The sequence below is a fragment of the Mauremys reevesii genome, linkage group 1 (assembly GCF_016161935.1).
Source record: "Mauremys reevesii isolate NIE-2019 linkage group 1, ASM1616193v1, whole genome shotgun sequence".
Classification (NCBI taxonomy): Eukaryota; Metazoa; Chordata; order Testudines; family Geoemydidae; genus Mauremys; species Mauremys reevesii.
Genome location: NC_052623.1, coordinates 319,037,088 through 319,061,819, shown reverse-complemented (window position 1 = coordinate 319,061,819; position 24,732 = coordinate 319,037,088). Strand labels below are relative to the sequence as shown.

Sequence of the window (24,732 nt, the reverse complement as noted above, 5' to 3'; positions counted from 1 at the left end):
TATAATAGTATTTAATTGGAAGTGATGGATAACAGGTGCTGATAAATACATTAGGCTGTGAGACACTCAGATACTGTGGTAAGGGGAGTACATTTTTAAAAAATTTAATCTGATTTCATTAACCTTAAGGACATTTATTCATCGAATGGATCTTACCTAATGTTTTTGTTCTTTCTTGCTACGGGGTCTCATTCTCAGAAACAGCAATTATTTTTAGGCACCTCAAAGCACTGCAGGGTGCCAAACCATGCAGTTAAACTAGGCAGTTACATTATCCATGTCTGTAAATACTACGTCATGCTCCAATCAGTTTGTTGGGTGTCCAGTAACTTAGAAACCTAAGGCTGGTTGAGCAAACATTAACGCCTGAGTCAGGCCACTTTGACCTGTTAAACTTTTTACTTTCATTTTCTGACATTTTCAAAATCCCTTCACCCAACTTTCCTGCATGAGCAGAACCCTGGAGAGCCGGTTGCAGTACATTTCCCAGTGCATTCAGTTTTACTGAACTACATGTAAAGACGTGGAGTTTCTGTGAACCACGTTTTTGGCTTTCAATTATAGAACCAGTGCTAATCCTGCCTGCTTATAAGTGAAATGGACTCTCTGGTTTCTCTAGCAGTTCATGTCCCAACCCACCATACCAGATGTGCCTTGGTATGATTGACAGTATCAGAAGTTGAGGTTTAAACTTGTATTGAACACAAAGTCCTCGGTGAGGATGATTCCCTCCTGCTCAAGGTTGTGATTGTTACAGAACCAGTATTCGTCTAACTTGTATCATCTCTTTCCATGTCATTGAGCGCTGTGTACGTAATAAATCAGACTTTTCATTGTTGGGCTGCCATGAACTGTTGCCAAAGTTTTTCTTCCCCAAAGATAAAAGAGCAACATCACATTTGACCAGGTCTAAATCACTAAAGGATCAATTCCATTTCTGAACCCTCTAACAACCGCAAGACAAAAGCAAGTGGTAGAGGTGCATCAAAAAACTAAAGGGCTTCTGGAGGTTTTAAGTATAGAAGGCATTTTGTTTATAGGATGGATTTAATACTGGCAGCTCTGTGTGGGTCGGCCCCTGCTGGTTTCACCTTACTGCCTTGCCTGTGCCTGTCGTTCCTGGTTTGAAAGGGGCCATCTTGTTTTCATCTCTATGCATGCTAAAGCTCTGGCTTTCTTTGAGCAAGGGCAGCCAATAGTTCTGAAGTGTGTGATAACATTTTTGCTGCATGATGACAGTCACAGTCTATAATCCCCAGCCTCTCAGATCATCTTAGGACACTAGGGGAAAAATCATTCTGGATAGGGCTGAAATTAGATTGATTTCTTTCCTTTTACATTTCAATATAGTTTCCTACCTACATTTGATACATTAAATATTAGTGGCATGGTAAAAAGGGTGCCTGGTTTCTGTTTCAGCTGAACAGCTTGATCTATATGGTACTTCAAACTGTCAGACTTGCTATCAGGGCCGGCTCAAGGTTTTTTGCCGCCCCAAGCTCAGGTGGGGCTGGGGCTCACAGGTGGCACTGGAAGCAGAGGGAGTGATGTCACCTTCTCCCTGCACCTACAGGGCTTTACCCCTCCCCCGCCCGGCCGCGCAGAGAAGCCCCAATATAAGGGGCGGCACAAGGCAGTGCAGTAGCCAGTGCGCAGATGAGGTGGCGCAGCCCCGGCTGCCCAGCAGGACTCGCCCTCTCCTCCCCAGGTAGCAGCTGGGCCCTGGCAGCTCAGCGTCCTGGGGCTGGGGCTTCCCCTTCCCGCTGCAGCCGGGGGCACAGCGCCCTCGCCCCATCTAAGTGGTGCAGCTCCCAGAGCACAACTGCCCCCCCGAAAAAGGATGGCCGGAATGCTGCCCCTGGAAATGTGCCACCCCGAGCACATGCTTGCTTTGCTGGTGCCTAGAGCCGGTCCTGCTGCTATATATTCTGAGAACCAGCTACAGAATTTATTAATCTTTCTGAATAATTTTCTGTGAACAGCTGCACTGTCAATTTAGAGACCGGGAGTTCTTCCAAGAACCACAAGGGCAAACAGAGCACTTTAAATCTGACCTACTGGTTTTATTATTACTAAGGCAGGGAGGTTCTAATTTAGTAGCATCTATTTTGCAATACTGTAGAAAAAAGAGGAAAATAAAATATTTGCCCAACCCTTCTGTGCTGCTAACGTAAGGCAAACTAGCAGTATGCTCGTGCCCTGTTCAGGAGAGCTCTCAAAAAGGAAGATTATGTATATGTTAGTCACAGAGTTTTTAACCCATTTTAATTACTGATATGCCTTTGCACTTCTGTAGCACCTGCCATCTCAGGACCTCTAAAGCATTTTACTAACACTAATCAATTAAGACTCAAACACCCTTGTAATCCTGTACAGAAGCAGAGCATTATATTCCTTGTTTTACGGATGGGGAAAACTAAGGAACAAAGGTTAAATGAGTTGACCAAGGTCCCAAAGGAAGTCTCTGGCAGAGTCAAGAATCAAGCCAGTTTCTCCTGATGCCCCATGCTACACTTTAACCTCTGTGCCATCCATCCATGGAACCTTCCAAAGCAGCACATGATTAAAACTATTAAATTAAAATGAAATGCTTGTGCTGCCTTGATCAGTTAAATTCTTGGACTGCTGTACTGATGGAATGGGAATTCCTGTGCAGAAAGAATCCTTCATAGTGTTTTATTGCATTTGTCTTTTTGGCATGTGTGTCTGAATTTAAAAATGTGCTTAATTGGTTTTATGCTTTAAATACAAGCTTGTCAAAAATTGGTGCTATTACCATGTGTTGAGAATTCCATTAGATGTTTCCTTCTGTTCAGTATCTATAGTGTACTTCACATATCTTTAGTGTTCTCATTTATTTGCATGATAGGGTCTGGGATCCCCAATCATGGATCAGGACCCCATTGTATTAAGCACTGTACAAACACAGAACCAAAAGACAGTCCCTTCCACCAATCAAATCAACTTCCAACCAAAAGTTAAGACAAGAGACAGCAGATGGTTACAGAAAGAGCGACAGGGAGTACAAGGCAACAGTGAGACTATATTGATCAGCAGGATATTCAGTGGGCTCAGCACACAAGCAGCCTAAGTAGATGTTATATTAGGGTGTCTCTGCTTTTTATCAGCATTTCTTTTCCTCTGTGTGTCATCGTACCAGAGGGAGTAGGGCCAACATACAGGTTACAAAAGTTAGCATAGGAGCTGGGAGAGTATTAAGGAGTCTGCACACTATGTACAATTAAAACAACCAAACTTTTATCTGCAGCGCATGTGAGCACTTGGCAGACTGTGTAAAACAGAAACAAAGGCTGGAATTACAGGAGTGATAAGGGGTTTTGTTGCATTATCTCAGGCAGTGCCCATTACACACAAGTATAGGAATGAAATCAAGGCTCATACAAACACCATCCTTGACAAGGATACATCGGGGACCCACAAGTTCATACTACAATTTTGGCAACTCTTTCAAACCACAAAACATTTGCCATTAAGAGCATTTGTAGCTGTCTATCTGTCATAGATTTGTGTGTATTTAAAAATCAATAAATCTATTCTCGTGGATCTAAGTACTGTCAAAAGAGAATATACTTTAAAAGGGGAAATCAGTTATGACTTATTCTGAATGTTGCAGACTGGCATGCTGGGAAAATACTGCAGATTCTTCTCTTGAAGGACAAAAGGGTTGTTAGTTTTGGAATAGATTATTTTAGGAAATTTTGTAACAGATCATATATATATATTTCCCTCCTGAACCTTAAATTGTGTTTATATGTGACATTAGTGAATGTACAGCAAAATGTCTCTCTGATATCCCTCTTCTTTCCTAATAAAACACTTTAAAGAGAATAGAGAGAGCAGGCTTTCCTAAAAAAGAAAACAGTGAACTGCATTAAAAGTAGCTTACTTCCCCCCATCACTACTGTAACGTTTTAGTCAGTGTTTGTTTGTTTACAGCAGCAGCTTCAGTTTCACATCACTTCACTGGCTATGGGAACCTCTTGTTTCGGGTGACAACAATTCTGTCTGTCAGAATCAAGATGCTCCACCTCAAACATACCCCAGGGATTTGAAGATCTTTCACTGTTGTGTGTTTTTATCATGAAATGACTCTCTTCTAAAGTAGTGTGAGGGTGTCTGACTTGCAGCGCTATCAAAGGTAGCTTCACTCTTTGTTTCTTTATCAGGCAGATTATGTGGAAAGAAAAAAGCAGCTTGATGGACTTTTGATTTAGTCTCCCTCAGTTAATAGTAAAGTCATCTTTTCTTTACCTCAGTGAATTTACTTCTCAGATGCCAGGAATAATGCCAGGTCAGATTAAAAAAAATAAGAAATTTTGCAATATGCTTTGCCACTGGACACGGCTAAGCCCAGCACAGATATTTACAGGCAAAAAGTGACATAGTATACAGTAGGCTGAGCACAAGGTGATAAAAGAAATCTTACACTTTTCTTGTGCAATGTATTTTTCTGAAAGGAGTAGTTAAATGGAAAAATATCCCACAGCAAACATTGAGGAAATAAAGCCTCTTTCATGTAAAACAAAAGTACTTATTTCCTGAAATGTAGTGGAAAAAGAGAAAGGGGACACTACTGATCGTCTTCAACACTAGTTGTTGCAAAAATGGGAAGGGAAATGAGGAAAAAATAGAAAAGTGCCAGTAGCTAACCAGGTGTAATCAAAGACACAATGTAGTGGTAAGGTCAATGTGAGGATTTAGAGCTTTGAAGTGGGAGGTTATTTATTTGTAGTATGTTGCACACTACTTCCTAACGCTACTACTTTAAAAAAAATTCTTTGGTTGATGCACACAGGGGCCCTGGAACAATTTGTATAGTGAGGGTGCTGAGAGCTACTGAACCAAATTGTAAACCCTGTATATGATGGAAACCACTTCAAGCCAGGGTGCAGCAGCACCCTTAGTTCCAGCATCTTTCGATGCACAAACTATTAGTACATCAGGTTTGGACTTGCTAGAAAAACATTATGGAATATATCATGTTATCATTCATTGAGCAGGATTCCCTTAATGATTTCAATGGGGAGGCCTGCTCCAAAACTGATGAGCTGAGCTGATCCAGGGAACTTTGCCAATGGTAACCAAAATGTTTGCATTTGAAAACTTCCTAGATCATCTATATTACCATTTTAGGATGCAGATGATGATATAGATATGGCTGCAACGGTAGCTCCAGTCTAAACGCCAATTTTTAATTTCTTTAACGCTGTCTTTAATAAATCATCTGGTGGTTGAACTGCCTCATGGTTGTTCCTAGTTCAAAGTTCCAACCAAATCAGATGAGCTGCTTTTAAAATTGTGATGGTCTTTATAAAAGTTACGTGTTCCTGTTTCGAAAAGGGGTCTAACATTCTGTACTCAAGTAACTTGCTTTAAAATGTCAACCTTACTATGGGCTCAGGCCTCAGGGAGGATTCAATGCCTTTGGCATATTAGGAAAGATTTTTGTTTTAAAAATCAGAATGTTATGAATACAGTGAATGCTTACAAGGCAGCAGCACAGAGCTTATCTCAACACTTGGAGCAAGTCCTCTGAAACGACGTGGCATTTTTGGTTATACATTCATGGATAATTGTCTAAAATTCTCCCATCAACCCAGTGCTGCAGCTCCACCAACAGCAGTTCTGGTCTACACTGACCCTCCCCACACCCCGACGCTTTAACTCCTTCATCGAGTCTAGCTCAGCACCCCTACTAGTGCAGTGGTGGGAGAATTTCAGAGAATTGGCAGCTCAGGCAAGGTGGGGGAGAGAAGTTCTGGGACAAGCAAAAGCAGATTAGGGGTCTGTGGGGCCCTGGGCCCACCCCTTCCACCTGCAGTCTGCCTCACCTCCCTCTGGTGCTCCTGCGAGGGAAATGGGGTTGGGGCATGGGGGCTTCCCCTGCTCTCCTGTAGGAGCACCAGGCAGGCAGGCAGGGGGAGTGGGGCAAACCCCCATGTCCCGATCCCACTCCCCAGGAGGAGTGCTGGGTGGGCGGAGTGGGCTGGGTGCAGGGGTGCCCATTTTTCCAGGGCGCCCCAATTGGCAGGGGCTCCTGGACATGGGTCCCTTTGGCCCAGTGGCTAATCCACAGCCTCTCAAACCTTCAGACCTTTGGCTGTCCTACAGCCCAGACATACACCTGCTAACAAACTTAGACCTGGTACTCCAGTTACTCACTGCATAACCCTTTTCTCAAGTTGCAGCTGTATATCTATCCTGGGGTGAAGACATTAGAGGAGTTCCAAAGCTGTAACTGAAGCGGCAGTGGCTGGATGCTTCAGAACAACTGATATCATTGGTCTGATACAGGGGTGGCTCTAGGATTTGCACTGCCCCAAGCAGGGCGGCACACCACGGGGGGCGCTCTGGCGGTCGCCGGTCCTGCGGCTCCGGTGGACCTCCTGCAGACGTGCCTGCGGCGGGTCCGCTGGTCCCGCGGCTCCGGTGGACCTCCCGCAGGCGTGCCTGCGGATGCTCCACCAAAGCCGCGGGACCAGCGGCCCCTCCGCAGGCATGCCTGCGGGAGGTCCACCGGAGCCGCCTGCCGCCCTCCCGCGCGACGCCGCCCCAAGCGCACGCTTGGCGCGCTGGGGTCTGGAGCCGGCCCTTTTACGGATGGGGAAACTAAACCAGAAAGACCAAGGGACTTACTCCAGGCTACACAGTGAGCCAATGGTAGAGCACAATGGCTTGTTTATATTTTAATTGCTACCCTAGAACTCCAATGATGTGTGGACATTAGGAGTTTGATTCTGCAGGGCGTTGAACATTCTGGCAGCAAAGCATTTAAGCAAGAGCTTAATTTTAAGCATGTGGGTAGTTAATAGGACTGCTCATGTGCTTAAAGTTAAGCATGTGCTTAATTGCTTTGCTGGTTCAGGCCAAAGGGCTCAGCACCTGGCAGGATCTAGCTGTGTATAAAGAAAATGTATTGCTGAAGGCAAAACATCTTGTAAAGCTTCCACTGATGGCCCCTTTGAAAATGCTATTGGAAATACAAATAATTCTGATACTGAAGAACTTTGAACTAAGAGTGTCACAGTGTAAGGATGATTGGCTAGTCTTCGTCTTCTTTGGCCTGCAAGCCGTTTCATCTGCAGACTCAGAGATGCTCTAATTCCAGAGTCTTCCATATGTTTTTTTGGCAAATCTTCTCAAGAACATCATTCAAGGAGGCCCAATTCCTGCCCACCCCAACCAGGATCTGCATGCTACCATCCACGTGCATGTGCAGAGTGCAGCACGAGGACCATGATATTACCCAGAACTTTACATGAGGATATACACATGGGATTAGAACAGAAATTATGAGATTTTTAAAAAGATGTGAAGTAAAATCTCATGTACGCTATAAGCTGCCTTTCTGCCTATAAACCTCAGCCACCTTTCCTGGACTATCAGGTGACTATGTAAAAATTAAAGGGCCAGCGTCTGCCAACATTGCTCTACTCCCCCAGTTCAATGGGGTCACATTAGAGAAAGGTATTGCTCAGTGTGAGTAAGGGTGGCAGAATCTCCTTACCTTCCTTATTCATGCAACTGCAGTATCTCTGCTCTTCAGTGGCTAAGTCATTTCAATGTCTGATGACAGGAAAAAAGTAATGTAAGGCATTCCTAATGGAGTGTTGTGTGTGAGTCAGCAATTCTGCACCTAGATCCTTCTCATTCTGTTACAGCCCAGGCAGAGCAATCTTGGTTACCTTGTCAGCTTTTCCCTTCAGTTCTTACTCATGTGGACCATCCAGTTGATTCCAATAGGGAAAGGTTTGCTAGATTAGACCCCTTTTACTATGCAAGTGCTTGCTTTGCTTTGCTTTGAGTGTGAGCAGACAGGTGGTCCCATTGCAGCACCACCATCATTCTACTACAAATCTCAGGAAATCAGATAAGGAACATACTTGCATTGCTGGACTCCATTGTAAGGTACTACAGTCAGCTTCAAGGAGAGCAGATTACTGGATATAGTTGCATCCAGATTACTGGATGCAGTTGACCCAAGGATCACATTCTTTAGAGGTCAAACAGGAGGCCGTCAGCTTCCAGAGGAAACTATTTGCCTGCCTTGATAACTCAAGGGAATAGTGCAGAATGTGACCTAAGCCTGCAAGCAGGAAATGGGCCCAAGGAAAAATACAAGCTTCTGGTGCTGCTTGTTCCCCATGAGATTTTAAACTAGGCAGTATCATAACCTTGCCAATATTTCACTCATGTGAGGCTTTCAGACCCTTACATAAACTCTCAAGTCTCATTCTAACCTAAACAACATCTCTCAGAATGTTTTTGTGTGCATTCATTTGGTGCAAGAGGGTCTAGTTAAATGCAAACAAATTATTCTCCAGCACCATTTGTAAGTCACCTCTGGAAGGGAGAAGATAGCAACATCAACGGAAAGAGCAAACTTCTTCAAGGCAGGGAAATCATCTTAACCTTCCCTGCAGCTGGGTGGCAAAATATTAACTACATGTCCCCGGAAACCTTCCTGTCTAGCACATCTGTGAACAGAGGGCAGGATTTGCAATTTCTCCCACTGAAACAGACAAATTTAGGTAGACAGAATGTAATGCCCCAGATTAGAATTCGACCAGGACACAGGGTAACACTTCATTATGAAGAGTGTCATGGGATCTTGAATGACTATAATTGATCAGGGGTGCCTTGTTTTTACATTTTATCTATAATTCTCACCTCCATCAGCACATTCGGGCCCCAGCACTGTGCAGGCATATTGAACAACTTGTCAGCAACTATAAGGGTCCATGTCCGTTTGCCTGCCCCTGTTATGGCACTTAGACTAAATGAAGTGTTTTAAACATGGATAAATTAAGCAATGTTTAGTACTGCCCTGAAAGCTGAGTATGTGTTTTCTTGCTTTTTCTTCCCTTTTTCAGGTTGTCCATTCCCTTCACACAAACACTTTTTTTACCAGCAACTTTCCCTCATTTCTTTTTTTCTGTTTGTTTTCATTTTCTGTACATTTTTTCTCCCTTTTTATTTTCTCCTCTTCCTCTCCCTGTTGGCTTACACACTGCTTGTTTGCCTTTTCCCTTTCAACCTCCTTAGCTTTCTTTACCTCCAAATTTCCTACGCTGCCCTTTCCCTGAACCCTGCATTTGTACTTCAGTCTACTTTCCAAGCACTGGTTGCCCCCTCCGTATTTGACTCCCATTTCACTGTAGCTTTTACTTACTTCAGAATGGGTTCCTGGTGCAAAATACCTTGGGCTCGCATGCCTCGTCCTGGTGGCAGTCTGTGTTCCACTGTAAGGTTGCCATATTGCATCCACCCTTTAAGCATCCTGATTTCAAACCTCCGTGGGCTTGAGGGAGGCTGGCTGTGGATTGTGCCTTGGGCCTCAAAAGCCTAAAGAATTGTAGAGGTTTCCAAAGAGTGGATAATCAGACAGACCATATTTATTGTGATACTGAGGCAAAAAGGTAAGTCATCAAAGGAGCCTCAGTCATCCATCAATTGCTTTTGAAGGGGTTATACTATATATTATAAAAGCAATTAGACATGGAAAAGATCCATTAGTTTACGTCATCTATCCTCCCTGCCAGTGTACGAGTATTGTCCACAACATAGTATTGTATGCTTCGTCCATTCTGATTTATTTAACTCAAGCAACTTGTGTCTTTCACCTCCTGCCTAAGAAGGTTAGACTACATCTCAAGAATCTCATAGCTTAAGAATATTTCCAGAACTTTAGCTTACATTTATTTTTTCAGTTTCAGCTGACTCTATTTGCTTGGGACAACATAAACAATTGTTTTGTGTTTATATCCTTCCAATACATATAAAGAGGTAGAACAGATATTATTTAATGTTGAAACAAAATAAACATATTTAGTTATTTGTTTTCCTCACAAACTCACATCCCTTTGAACTAATGTCTGGCTAACTTTCTCTGAGTTCCCGCCAAATTATCATAGTGTTTCTGATAGCTGAAGTGCTCAGAACTGTAACTAATATTCTAGATTGTTGACTAGACTGGGAGACTCACCAGTGCTGCATTGAGAGGGGTTTTCCACTATGTTGTCTGTGATGTGACACCTCTGTTGCATTGACCCCAAAATCTTGTTGGTTCTCAACAAATCATATTGAAAATTTATACCCAGCTGAAAGTTCAGCCCATATAACCTGGTGGTCTTTTTCTGCTTGATTGCTGGCCTTGCTTTCTTGGTTTTCCCATCCCACTGAATCTCTGTTTGGGATTATTCCTCCTCACCCCAGGAGTATTAGCTTGCATTTGTATGAGAGAGTTGTTTCCAGTGTATATTTCAAACATCTTTTTCTCTTTGTATTATTCTCTGTTCTCCTGGGGGTTCCCAATACCTCTTAATTCAACACCAGCAGCCACTTCGCCAATCGTAGCTCTGTTTGTTTTGTCACTCCTTTTCATTATTATGTAAATGCCTAGGTCACTTCAAAGCCATTTTCATAATAGGAATAAGCCCCATTTCCCTAACCTTTTGGCATAATTTAGGTTCCTATTACCTGTTATCTTTGCTGCCCTACACTGCACCTTTTCTGAGGCTCTAATATACTTTCTTTGACATGTGGCATGGTGATCAGCACTGTGCACAGTATTCTACATGGAGTCTGTCTAACATTTGCTTTACAAGATAAGATCACTTAAGAACATAAGAACGGCCGTACTGGGTAAGACCAAAGGTCCATATAGCCCAGTATCTGTCTACCAACAGTGGCCAATGCCAGGTGCCCCAGAGGGAGTGAACCTAATAGGCAATGATCAAGTGATCTTTCTCCTGCCATCCATCTCCATCCTCTGATGAACAGAGGCTAGGGACACCATTCCTTACCCATCCTGGCTAATAGCCATTTATGGACTTAACCATCATGAATTTATCCAGTTCTCTTTTAAACGCTGTTATAGTCCTAGCCTTCACAACCTCCTCAGATAAGGAGTTCCACAAGTTGACTATGCGCTGCGTGAAGAAGAACTTCCTTTTATTTGTTTTAAACCTGCTGCCTATTAATTTCATTTGGTGACCCCTAGTTCTTGTGTTATGGGAATAAGTAAATAACTTTTCCTTATCCACTTTCTCCACATCACTCATGATTTTATATACCTCTATCATATCCCCCCTTAGTCTCCTCTTTTCCAAGCTGAAGAGTCCTAGCCTCTTTAATCTTTCCTCATATGGGACCCTCTCCAAACCCCTAATCATTTTAGTTGCCCTTTTCTGAACCTTTTCTAGTGCCTGTATATCTTTTTTGATGTGAGGAGACCACATCTGTACACAGTATTCAAGATGTGGGCGTACCATGGATTTATATAAGGGCAATAATATATTCTCAGTCTTATTCTCTATCCCCTTTTTAATGATTCTTAACATCCTGTTTGCTTTTTTGACCACCTCTGCACACTGCTTGGACATCTTCAGAGAACTGTCCACGATGACTCCAAGATCTTTTTCCTGACTCGTTGTAGCTAAATTAGCCCCCATCATATTGTATGTATAGTTGGGGTTATTTTTTCCAATGTGCATTACTTTACATTTATCCACATTAAATTTCATTTGCCATTTTGTTGCCCAATCACTTCTTTTATTATATATTAGATTCCCATTGATATTTTAAATAAGAATCTTGTTTGCCTTTTTTAATGGCTCCTATGCTCTTGACTAAGAGTTTCAATGCATTATTTAATCAATCTAACTATGTCTGGATTTTCAAAGGTGCTGAGCACCTGCACATCCTACTGAAGTCAACAGATACTGTGTGTGCTAAGCAATTCTGGAAAAAAATAAATAAAAAAAAAGACCTCTAGGCATTTATACCAACCTCTTCACCTCAGTAACTGGATGTTTAACATCTGTACATGAACACCTGCCCGATTTGTACTCACAGAAACCCAGAACTAAAATCATTTTGGTTGCTTAAAAACTTCAAACCACATTTATTGTAAATTCATGAAAAAAGAAAAAAAAACACAGATCACTAAACAATTACATCTCAATGTAAAGAACATGTCCAGTGATGTGCAATCACTCAGATATTGAAAAGAATATCTAAATAAACTGCTATTTCTCCAATAGAAATCTCATTAAATAAAAAAAAGATGTTTATTTCCATATTTACAGATTAAAAGGCTTATGCATTCTTAAAGCGCTGGTTAATGTTTAATAGGTCTATCTCTTTAAAAATAAAATAAAATAATTCAATTCTAAGAGTGCCCTTTGGAAGCAGCTCACAATATAGTCTATTTACCATCATTGAACAACTCAGTAACCTTCCCTTCACCACTGTAGAGCTTTGGTTCTTCTATATTCCATGCTTTCATCGAAGAGCTTCTGGAACTTCCACCTACAAGATAGTGGGAGGGTTTCTCATTACATTTACAATACTGGCTGGAAGAGCAGCAGCAGCGTAGTCTGTCCCGATATGTATATTGTGCTTAAATAATATGATAGTGATTTACATGCGTTTCTAAGGTGCCTGTCGCCATAGTACATGGATGCCATTAAACATATTTAGAAGTACATTCATTCACTCTGTGAAGAAGACTAGGGTAACATTTACATTGGAGCTGGAGGTGTAATTTCTCTCTCAGGAAGACATACTCATGCTAACTTTCATTGAACTAGCACACTAAAAATAGCAGAGTAGCTATGGCTGCATGGGTGGCAGGAGCCAACACAAGTACAATCCCATCTGAAACCCTAGGTATGTACTCGGGACAGCTAGCCAATCCCACGGCCCATGCAGCCATTCCCATCCCTTCCTCCATAGCGTAATGCTATTTTAAGAGGTGTCAGATTGAGGTGTCTTATTTCCTTGAGCAAGAAATCAAGCCCATTTCACAACTCAATTCTGAAGAGAAGACTTTGCTGAAAAAGACTAGTTTAGCTGGGAGGTGGCAAAATTTCACCTCTGGCTCATTGCTTGCTTTACTCACTTCTACAGCAACTCTCTACTGAGAATCTTAAGCCCTAAGAAGTCTGAACGTGGGTTCTGTCAGCACCCTGGGTTCTGTCAAAACTGAGGTCAAATTAAAATGGAAAGCATAGTCATGAAAGCAGGTTCAAATGTAAAACTGCTCCCAAATACGTACTTATGCTGATATTTATCAAAGTGTAATCTTGTATTAAATATCTGCTTTAAAATTCAGAATGCATGTTTTGGATTATGCCATATTTGAGCCATAATCAGTTATTTAAATGTGGTCCTTACTTACCTGCTTTAACTGTTTTATGCTGCTTCCCCGAATTGCTTCCATAAGGCTATCATGAAGAGACATTTGTGGGGTGGAGGGTCGGGTAGAGGGTCGCGATCCTTCTTCTGATTTCTTGTCTGAGACTGATCTTAAGGAATTTTTAATTTCTTTCAATATGCTATTCTCATGCTTTTTGTTTTTTTTGCCTTTTTTCTTTTTGTGTCCATTTTGTAAGGCATTCTTGGAGCTCTCCTGTTGTTTGATGACTTCAGCTATATTCCTTGTTGGCGCCTTTTTCTCTGGAACAATGGGGGGAGGTGGTGGAGGTGGTGGGGGAGGGGGAGGAGGAGGTGAAGGCGGAGCTGGAGGCTGAATTTTGACAGGCTGAGCTTTCTTAGGGAGTTTTGGAGAGGACCAAGGTGAGCTCTTAGGCGATGCGTAAGGTGAGGACCCAGGAGTTCCTTTCTGCAAGGCTTTGGTCTTTGGATTGATTGCTCCATCACAACCAGACTCTTGCTGTTTTTGCTCCTGCATACGTTTTTGCCTTTGTTTATCCATGTTTCTTGTGAGGATACTTGTCATGCTCATTCTTGGTCCAGCAAGCTCAAAGTGGTACCCTAGCTTCACCAGCGTGATATTGTCTTTCAGCAGTTTAGCTATGTCCATTTCAACCTGACTGCCCATGATATGCCGTTGGTTGTGGAATCGTAGTTCTGTTAAAACCTTGTTATGCTGCAAAGCTCTCATAATGGCCAATATCCCTTTGCCTGTGATAAAATTTGAATCAATGTTCAGACTCGTTATATACTGATTCACTTTTAACATCCCAGCAATAGCAATTGCCGCACTATCATCAGCACGAGTATTGGCTAGATTGAACATCTTAACCACTGTGTTGTTCTTGAGAGCTTGCGCAAAATGTGTAAGCATCTGTATGGTGATGTTTTCAATGTTATTTAAGTTGACTTCAGTGGTGTCAGGGTCATTGTTCCTAACTTTTTCCAAAGCATCCTCAATAACTGTTGGGTTTCCACAAGGGTGGATGGCACCCGTTTTAAAGCTCATGTCTTCTGTGTCTTTGCCACCATCGCCATTGATGACATTTTCATTTTCCTTCTGGATGTTGCATTTCTTGCGTTTCGAGTGGTCAGAACTCCTGTCACTTTCACAAGTCACAGTCCTTTCACAAACGGCAGCATTTTCCTTTTGTTCTGAGTCATCTTCATCACTTTCTTCTCCTCCTTCTTCTTCTTCTTCTTTTCCTTCTGCTTCCTCTTTTTCTTCTTCCTCCTCCTCCTCTTCAGTGTATGCCTCCTCGGAAATTTCACTGTTAGTTCCTGTGAAATATTCTTCCTCAGTGTCTTCCGAATTATCATCTTCTTGCTTTGAATCCTGAACAGGAATGTAGGTGTCGGTATTAAACATGATAGCAAAAATATTAAGCTTTACTTTGATTTTCCCCAACAGCAATTATACTTAAACTATATGAAATTAATATTAAAGGTTTAAAATAAACTGACAGAAGCATGGAAATTTAAGAGAAGTGAAAAAAATCTCATCTGATTTAATATCCTTTTTTTTTAATTTCCTCCCCTTTCTCTAGAGGCCAAATCCTTGGCATCAATTGGCTTAGTCTACTGAAGTCAAAGAAGCTATGTTGATCTACACCAGTGGAAATTCTGGCCCATGACACTGCAACACAGATATACATAAAATTACCCATTAGTTGATATATTCACAATGGAATGTCAGATGGATTTGCCCTATCTGAATTTCCATGCTTATGTGGGTTTCACTCAGACAGACTTATAGTACTATGACAGGTTTCAGAGTAGCAGCCTTGTTAGTCTGTATCCGCAAAAAGAACAGGAGTACTTGTGGCACCTTAGAGACTAACAAATGTATTTGAGCATAAGCTTTTGTGGGCTACAGCCCACTTCATCAGATGCATGTAGTGGAAAATAAAGTAGGAAGATATATATACACACACAGAGAACATGAAACAATGGGTGTTACCATACACACTATACATAGAATGATCAGTTAAGATGAGCTATTATCAGCAGGAGAGAAACAGAATTGTTTGTAGTGGTAATGAAAATGGTCCATTTCTAGCAATTGACAAGGAGATGTGAGGAACTGTACGGGATGGGGGGGCGGAAATAAGCATGGGGAAATAGTTTTACTTTGTGTAATGGCCCATCCACTCCCAGTCTTTATTCAAGCCTAATTTGATGGTGTCCAATTTGCAAATTAATTCCAATTCAGCAGTCTCTCGTTAGAGTCTGTTTTTGAAGTTTTGTTGTTATAATATTGTGACTTTTAGGTCTGTAATCCAGTGACCAGGGAGATCTACTGGCATATCTACCAATGTGATATATGCCATCATGTACCAGCAATGCCCCTCTGCTATGTACATTGGCAAAACTGGACAGTCTCTGTGTAAAAGAATAAATGGACACACACATATATCTTCCTACTTATTTTCCACTACATGCATCCGATGAAGTGGGCTGTAGCCCACAAAAGCTTATGCTCAAATAAATTTGTTAGTCTCTAAGGTGCCACAAGTAGTCTGTTCTTTTTATAGTACTATGTTTTTCAGAGTGGCCACAACCCATCAGCTACATTTTTTTACGTGCAAAATGACATGCTCCTGTTTAATAACATGGAGTTTAGGTACCCAAATTATTGCATGTCCCAAAACTCAGACTTCCATGCACAAATGCTATATATGCATTCAAATCAGTTAAATGGCTGCCTAATTTCACACACAAATACCATTTTCACATGAAAATTTGAGCAAAAAAAAGTGAATTACAATAGCTGTCCACCCAAGATTCTGGATGGACAATTTTGGGCGTGCACACTTAGAGGCAGTTTGAAAATATGCTCCATAACATTATGCTAGCATCACTTTAATACTTTAATAAGTTCAAAGTTGCGATGGGACTGACATGCCAAATTCAGACCTACATACAAACTGTCCCAAAGAGGGTAGGTTTAGAAGATAAAATAAAAAAAGAACAAGTTAAAAAATCACTTAGAAAAGTTAGATGTCTGCAAGTCACCAGGGCCTGATGAAATGCATCCTAGTATACTCAAGGAGCTAATAGAGGAGGTATCTGAGCCTCTAGCTATTATCTTTGGAAAATCATGGGAGACGGGAGAGATTCCAGAAGACTGGAAAAGGGCAAATATAGTGCCCATCTATAAAAAGGGAAATAAAAACAACCCAGGAAACTACAGACCAGTTAGTTTAGCTTCTGTGCCAGGGAAGATAATGGAGCAAGTAATTAAGGAAATCATCTGCAAACACTTGGAAGGTGGTAAGGTGATAAGGAATAGCCAGCATGGATTTATAAAGAACAAATCGTGTCAAACCAATCTGATAGCTTTCTTTGATAGGATAATGAGTCTTGTGGATAAGGGAGAAGCAGTGGATGTGGTATACCTAGACTTTTGTAAGGCATTTGATACGGTCTTGCATGATATTCTTATCGATAAACTAGGCAAATACAATTTAGATGGGGCTACCATAAGGTAGCTGGATAACCGTACTCAGAGAGTAGTTATTAATGGTTCCCAATCCTGCTGGAAAGGTATAACAAGTGGGGTTCCGCAGGGGTCTGTTTTGGGACCGGCTCTGTTCAATATCTTCATCAACGACTTAGATGTTGGCATAGAAAGTATGCTTATTAAGTTTGCAGATGATACCAAACTGGGTGGGATTGCAACTGCTTTGGAGGACAGGGTCATAATTCAAAATGATCTGGACAAATTGGAGAAATGGTCTGAGGTAAACGGGATGAAGTTTAATAAAGACAAATGCAAAGTGCTCCACTTAGGAAGGAACAATCAGTTTCACACCTACAGAATGGGAAGAAACTGTCTAGGAAGGAGTACGGCAGAAAGGGATCTAGGGGTTATAGTGGACCACAAGCTAAATATGAGTCAACAGTGTGATGCTGTTGCAATAAAAGCAAACGTGATTCTGGGATGCATTAACAGGTGTGTTGTGAGCAAGACACAAGAAGTCATTCTTCCCCTCTACTCTGTGCTGGTTAGGCCTCAACTGGAGTATTGTGTCCAGTTCTGGGCACCGCATTTCAAGAAAGATGTGGAGAAATTGGAGAGGGTCCAGAGAAGAGCAACAAGAATGATTAAAGGTCTTGAGAACATGACCTATGAAGGAAGGCTGAAAGAATTGGGTTTGTTTAGTTTGGAAAAGAGAAGACTGAGAGGGGACATGATAGCAGTTTTCAGGTATCTAAAAGGGTGTCATCAGGAGGAGGGAGAAAACTTGTTCATCTTAGCCTCTAAGGATAGAACAAGAAGCAATGGGCTTAAACTGCAGCATGGGAGGTTTAGGTTGGACATTAGGAAAAAATTCCTAACTGTCAGGGTGGTTAAACACTGGAATAAATTGCCTAGGGAGGTTGTGGAATCTCCATCTCTGGAGATATTTAAGAGTAGGTTAGATAAATGTCTATCAGGGATGGTCTAGACAGTATTTGGTCCTGCCATGAGGGCAGGGGACTGGACTCGACGACCTCTCGAGGTCCCTTCCAGTCCTATAATCTATGAATCTGTGAACCTATGAAGTTCAGTGGTATTCCCAGAATTGGGGCTAGTTGTCGAGTGCACAGGGCCAGCTCCATGCCTATGCACCACTAAGGTCTCATTTCAACTCATTTTGACAGCTTAAGAGGCAATGAAGTGCTGCAAAGGCCTTGTGCTGGTCCTTGGCATACAATTGACCTTAAATCCCTCGATCTCACGAGCTCTACTCTAATAAATCCATATAAATAATCTAATAAATCCTATAAATCCATAATATTGAATTTTTAGTAAAATTCTGGGTGAAAAACAGAGGCTCTGCATGTGCTGCTTTATTAAGTTAATATATGTTAATCCTTATAAAATATCTCATAAGGATTGGGTCCATGCAACATACTTACAGAGATGCTGGTTTTGCCTTTGACAGGAGTCATGCAAAAAAGTTACTAACATGGCAACGCCCCAACCATCAGTGTTTAAATCCCCACAAAACTGCTAATTCAATTTAAACAAAGTATGGTTAATGACGTGTATATATATCCCTGCAGTATTGACACACACCTTGCATGCAATCTCATAGTCTTGAGCCGATTTCTGTGGCAGGACACATACTAAATAGGGTTATCATCATTATCGTGCTTACAGAAGCTTGACTGTGGAGGTACAAAAGGCATCAGGGTAACAACCCATTTGCCCAATCTTACAAATGCTCTGTGTGATTCACTGGGAGCTCAAAACATGTAGAATTTGCAGGATTGAGCTGATCCTAAAATGAACTCTGTGCAGGCAGGCCCCCTCACACCCCCTCCCACCCCCCAAAATCCATTGACTTCAATGCCACTGCCTCAATAGAGCTCATTACAGGATCAGGACCTATATCTATAATTTCTGTACAGATAAGTTTAAAAGTTGAGAATATGACTGCTGCACAGAACATCCCCTTTGATTCCTACACATATATCTATCTAGACATTTATAGCACACTCTTCAGCATGGTCTCTGAGCGCCTATTCATGACTTGAACTTTGTAATGTACTAATTGTGACTGATTGGTAATATTCTACAGTGACTTTAGAAGATTAGTGTAAAAAACCCCAACCCTGCCAGAATCGTGTTTGAAGTGGGGAGGGATTCAATTCTCTTTCATATTATATCCATCCGTCAATTTCATAACCAGCTGTTAGCATTAGCAGTAAGTTTAAAATTGCTACTTCTCTCTTTTTAAATTCTTCAGTGGCTTGCTCTCGCTCATCTTGATCAGATTATATCCCCGTGCACACTTGCTACATACACCTAGGGCGAAATCCTCACCTCACTGAAATCAATGAGAGTTTTGTTGTTACCTTCAGTGTGGGGAAGATTTCACCTGCAGATTCCGCTGACATCAGATGGCAGGGTGTGGACATTTATGGATACATTTTGTAGCTCTCTCACCTCCATAGCAAAGAGTGTGGGTTTTACTGACACATTACAGCCTAGGCGTATACCAAATGCTAACCCAATATTGCCATTTGGGATGAAGGTTGCTGCCAAGTCAGAAATCATGCTTTATGGACGAGACACCAAAACTAGGACTTCTCTGGCCATTTCTTATTCCTGCCTGGATGTAAGTTAAAGATGTAGTTGAAAAAAGTAAGTGGCTAACTCTGCTGTCCTGTCCAGATGTCCATATCTCAGCAAAATAGGTTCTGATGCCTAAGGCTATGGGAGCTAGTGCTTAGTGTATAACGGTGGTTGTATTTGCCTACACAGACATTACAACCAGTATAACAGACACTATGTGCAGTCAAATCCTGTGCCCGGTTAGTCTTCCCCGATTGTAAGATAACAGTATATTCATTATACAAAGATGGTCCAGCTCATCCCTGGTGTAAACCCTTCGTAGTCTGTAGATCCAGAGCGTTAGCATCTTTAACAGTAACTGACTTATGTGTCCCATGATGCCACCCTGAGGGCATGTCTCCTTGCAAAAAAAGGTCCTTAACTTGGGTCAGCTAACTCTCACTAGCTAACTCAGCTTAAAATAGCAGTGAAGACACACAGTGACTTGGCTTTTAACTCGGGTTAGCAGTTTGAGTTCAAATCCATGCTGCCCTCTAGGCTTTAACTTGAGCTGCTCACTCAAATTAAAAGCCAAGTTGCTGTGTCTTCAATTCTACTTTGACCCAAGTTAGTTAGCACGGATTAGCTAACCTGCGTTAAGAACACACCTTTTTTTTTGCAGTGTAGACATACCCTTAATCCGGAAATCAATGAGACTACTTGCCAAACAGCATACTACTCCCTGTGAGCAAGTGTGGCAGAGTCAGGTCCTTAATCACCAGAGCTCAGTATGGAACTTTAGCTGCAAAATCATTGGCATTCACACAGCTAAAACTCCATGCTGTGCTTTGAAAGTTATAGTGCAGGTGTTAAAAAAAAAGTTGCCTTTTATAGTGCTTAATCTTGAGAGCAGTTTCTGCAAAGTGCTGGGTGGCCTCAACACACACCGAAGTCAATGAAAATTGAGAGTGCTGAGTATCTTACAGAATCAGGCCCTTAATTATTATTACTGAGTTATACTGCTCTCAGCAACCAGCATCTATTGTTACTATTTATATAGAGCTCCCTGGGACAGATTGCATGATGAGTACTCTATTAATATGTTGATTGACTGAATACCAACTCCAGGCCTCTATGCTTATAAATTCCTCCAGCTGTGTTCTGATAAGACAGCACACAGTGTGCCACTGAAATCATCAGATATTGGGCCAGATTCTCAGCTGGTGTAAATCAGCATAATTCCATTGACCGCAAAGGAACTATGCTGAGTTACACCACACAAAAATCTGGGTTCTGCTGCACTTTTTTGCCCAACCTCTCCTCTGCTAAAAATTCAGAATTCTCTTCCTGTTGATCATTCTTTCAGTCTATTGCTCCTCAAAAAGCAATACGGATTATTTATTTATTTCCCAAGAGGAAAAAGCAGTCTACTAGCCTTCCCCCTCCCCGCCCCCCCCCCCAAAAGGTAACGTACCTAACAACTTATGTGGCTGGCTAGAAGCACACAGCAATTTGTGCCTAATTTTGTAAAATCACTTTAATCATTGCTATATTATGACTTATTTTAACCACTAATGCCAATTCCTTTTCCAGGATTTTTTTTTCCCCAAAAGAGCTTTTAAGGCACTGTAAGACCCAAAACAAAAATCTCCTTTGCCAATTTACAGCACTCTAGCAAAAGATTGTCACTGGGGCTTTTCTTTAAAATGTTGTAGTAGATCAGAAGAAAATAAAGGTAAGTGTTGGAAAGTCATTGAAGAGTGAGCCGGCATATTTCCAGGGCACAGTGAATGCTCTGAAATCCTACCTTTTCGCATGCCCCCAACCTTTCTTTTTCTAGGAGTTTTCTGGTCTCTTTTTCCCAATAGGCCATCAATGCTTCCCTGCTGAAAGTTCCTGTAGGAGTTTTCTCTGTTAGATTCTTTTGTCTTTGCCCCACTGGAAGGTTACGGTCGGGCTCAATATCTTCGAGCTCCCTCTCCAGCTCCTTTAGCTCCTCGTCAGTCAGAGAAGCAAGGAGTTCATCTTCATCAATGGATTCGTATTTACTAAGCTCTCTTCTGTAGCCAAAGGTAGACATGGTCCCGTTTGGTCAGGCCGATAGAAAGTTGAAATAATTAGGCATTCAAGAAAGCTGAATCAAGTAGACTGTATCTCTTTTGGTCGGCAACTGTTTCCCTGACTAGCTGAGGCACCCTTTTAAGAGTCGTCATGGGAGTTACGACAATGCATGAAGGGATGAAAGCATGCTCTGTTTTAAGCATCAGACGTCAGCTAGACATTTGGACAGATAGATTGTCACATCACTAGTGTTTGCAGGTCCCTTAAACAGGGGGATTATTGACACACTGACCATTACCATATTTAGTGTAGCCTGAGAGCAGGAGAGTGTATTAACCCATGTACTTAGCAGGGCAGGGGGGAATGGCAGGAAATAAAACAAGCAAACAAACAAAATAATTACACTGACTTTATTCTCAAGCAACAATGGAAAGGGAACAATAAAAATGCACTTTAATTCTGAGTTGCTAGTGGGGGTGGGGAATAAAACAACTGCCCAGCTGTTAAGGGAAGTTCCATTCATTTTCATGGTTATTTGGGGAATCTATAATGTTATCAGGCCAAGGCTTTGTGAAGACTTTGTAATCAGCAGTAATGTAATGTGAAGCCAACCAGGTCAGCATTCCAGAGTTTATGGAAAGCACCACCCCGGGTGTCGTACATAGCTCCTAACTGACCATACAAGTGGGTTATTTATTTTTATTTCAATTTTGAAAAATGATCTGAGGGAGAATTAGAATGAGGGAGAATTAGAATGACAAGTTTATTTGAAGTCAATATGATTTATTTAAAATTAACGATTACAATGAGCCACTCATGTTAATTGGATTTCACAAGGCCTTAGTGTGGAACTGGGCCCTAAAGACCGCAATGTAACACTATCACAGCTTTAACCTTGGCAGAACCAAGCAGCTATAAATCTATAATGGCCATTTTGCAACTGGCTGCATCTCCTTCTCTTCCAGGGGTAAGTGCCCCTTAACTCCTGTTATGCGTTCCTTTTCTTAATCCTAAGGAGATGGGACAATATCATAGCCATAAATTAATGCAAAAAACTATGTCAATGTGCTATTACTTTTGCACACTTTGGCACCCAACAGAAAGAAAATACAGAGTGAAAGCTGCACATTCGATCTTCCTCTGCCCCTTCATATGTAGGCACTGTAACATGGGCTTTGAATACACAATCATATGGTATTGTTTAAATAATACATGATATATCACATTTTTCTATTAAAAGTGAAAGATATTGAATGCTTAAACCAGAGCCGCTGTTCTCAGACATTTAGCCCAGCACTGTGTGGTCTTCTTCAAGCCTGTGCCCTTGTCCATAACCAGGAGAAAGATTGGTTTAGCAGAATAAGTCAGGATCAAGTCAATAAAAATACACAGTGTCTCCATATACACACTCATACCAAGTCCTTTTTATCTCATAGAGTTTTAAGAGTATATTCAGTGCAAGTGAGGAGGTGGTTTGGGACCACTGGTTTTGTTCAGTACCATCACTGTTTGTTTGGTTCTTTTTAGAATGGTGTCTAAGACTAAATCTGTGATGTTCATCAGGATATTCTACATCTATTTGTGGATTGATTCTTCAGTGGCACTGGGCAGAGGAGCTGTAGCCGCATGCTGTTCATATACAGATTCGGTTAACAAAACCTAATGTTCCTCTTAGGATTTTAATTTTTTTATTTATTTCACTTGTTTTCATCTGAATTTTCATATAGTTTAGTATCCTACAGAAGTGGGATCAAAGCTGGGGAATACAAAATTAATCAATGCATAAAGTATTAATGTAAAAGTTTGAAGTACTTAGCAAAGCCAGGTGACTAAAGTAATGCACTTGGATTGTCGTGTAATCAAATGACATATGTGTAGGGCCCTACCAAATTCATGGTCAATTTTGGTCAATTTCACGGTCAGAGGATTTTGATAATTGTAAATTTCATGATTTCAGCTATTTAAATCTGAAATTTCACAGTGTTGTAGTTTTAGGGGTCCTGACCCAAAAAGGAATTGTGGGAGGGTCACAAGGTTATTTTAGGAGGGGTTCACGGTATTGGTACCCTTACTTCTGTGCTGCTGCTGGCGGTGGTGCTGCCTTCAGAGCTGGGCGGCTGGAGACCGGCAGATGCTGGCTGGGAGCCCAGCTCTGAAAGCAGTGCCACTGCCGGCAGCAGCACAGAAGTAAGGATGGCAAAGTATGGCATTGCCATCCTTATTTCTGCGTTGCTGCCAGCAGAGCTGGGCCCTCAGTCAGCAACCGCTGCTCTCCGGTCACCCAGCTCTGAAGGAAGTGCAGAAGGGTGGCTAAACCGTGACCTCCCCTAAAATAACCTTGTGACACCCCCCCCCCCCGCAACTTCCTTATGGGTCAGGACCCCCAGTTTGAGAAGTGCTGGTCTCCCTCATGAAATTTTTATAGTATAGGATAAAAGCGCACAAAAGACCAGATTTCATGGTCCATGACATGTTTTTCATGGCCGCAAATTTGGTAGGGCCCTACATAAGTGTGTTCAGATTGCTTATGCTTGCTAACTCTTACCATAACCTGAAAACAATGTGCCACTCATGTTTGTTGTCTGTTATAGAGCTAGGTGCCATCATTGCAGCTTGAGCTACTGCAAAGAAAACAAAACTTGTGTCAAATGTGTCCAGATGATACTTTGGCACAATGGTAGTTGTGCATATTTTTCTTTTGTTAAGATGACAAACTGCGATTAGCATATATTACACCTAGCCCAAATCTTGGAAATATATGAAAAAATGAAAGAAATAATATGTATTGTTTAGTCTTTTAACTTTTGTGTTCAGGAGTTATGGCTTTGATGGTAGAGTGGATGAAATGCAATTTCTGCTCAATATATCTGTCAGAATTCTCAGTTTATTCCTTCAGTATATTAAGATGGTAACCTACTTGCTACCATTTGATTTTGTGACATAGCAGCACAATGTAATTTATATATAATGCACAGAATTTTTACAACAAACATTCTGGGCAGAGCTGAGCCAAAAATTTCTGATGGACAAATTTTCTGTCGGAAAATACTGATCTGACTAAATTGAAACACTGGGAATGTATTGATTTTGTCAAAAATTTTCATCAGGAAATTATCAACTTTTTATATTATTGTTTCAATTATAATTATATTTATTATATTATTAATATGATAAAGTCAAAACAAAATATTTTGATGAGGTTCAAACAAAATATTTTTGGAATAAATTATTTCACAGAAAAATTCAAAATCTTAGACTATCCTGTGGGATGGAAATTCCAGTTTTTGACCAGCTCTTATTTGGGGGTAGATTCTGTGTTTGGGCTCCTGAAAGGTGCAGAACAGAAGGCACAGACCAAGAGGAGGAGACTCCCAAGGTGTCTTTAA

General features: G+C 41.4%; 1 protein-coding gene across 2 annotated transcripts in view; it reads right to left on the bottom strand.

Annotated features, from left to right (window-relative positions):
* Positions 1-21,521, bottom strand: part of LMOD2 (leiomodin 2) — a 34,343-nt gene extending 12,822 nt beyond the window's left edge. Inside the window, exons 1-4 of one of the 2 annotated variants that reach the window (XR_005590647.1) lie at positions 21,093-21,521; positions 13,205-14,575; positions 12,238-12,333; positions 9,194-9,366 (exon numbers count right to left, since the gene is read on the bottom strand). Coding sequence is in view for 1 of the 2 variants with exons in the window: in XM_039510840.1 (XP_039366774.1) it covers positions 12,307-12,333; positions 13,205-14,575; positions 21,093-21,365 (1,671 nt within the window). In the remaining variant the exon portion in view is untranslated. Of the gene's footprint in view, positions 1-9,193; positions 9,367-11,909; positions 12,334-13,204; positions 14,576-21,092 lie in introns of those variants that run through there. The other variant, XM_039510840.1, reaches the window with a different exon arrangement.
* Positions 21,522-24,732: the final 3,211 nt, after the last annotated feature.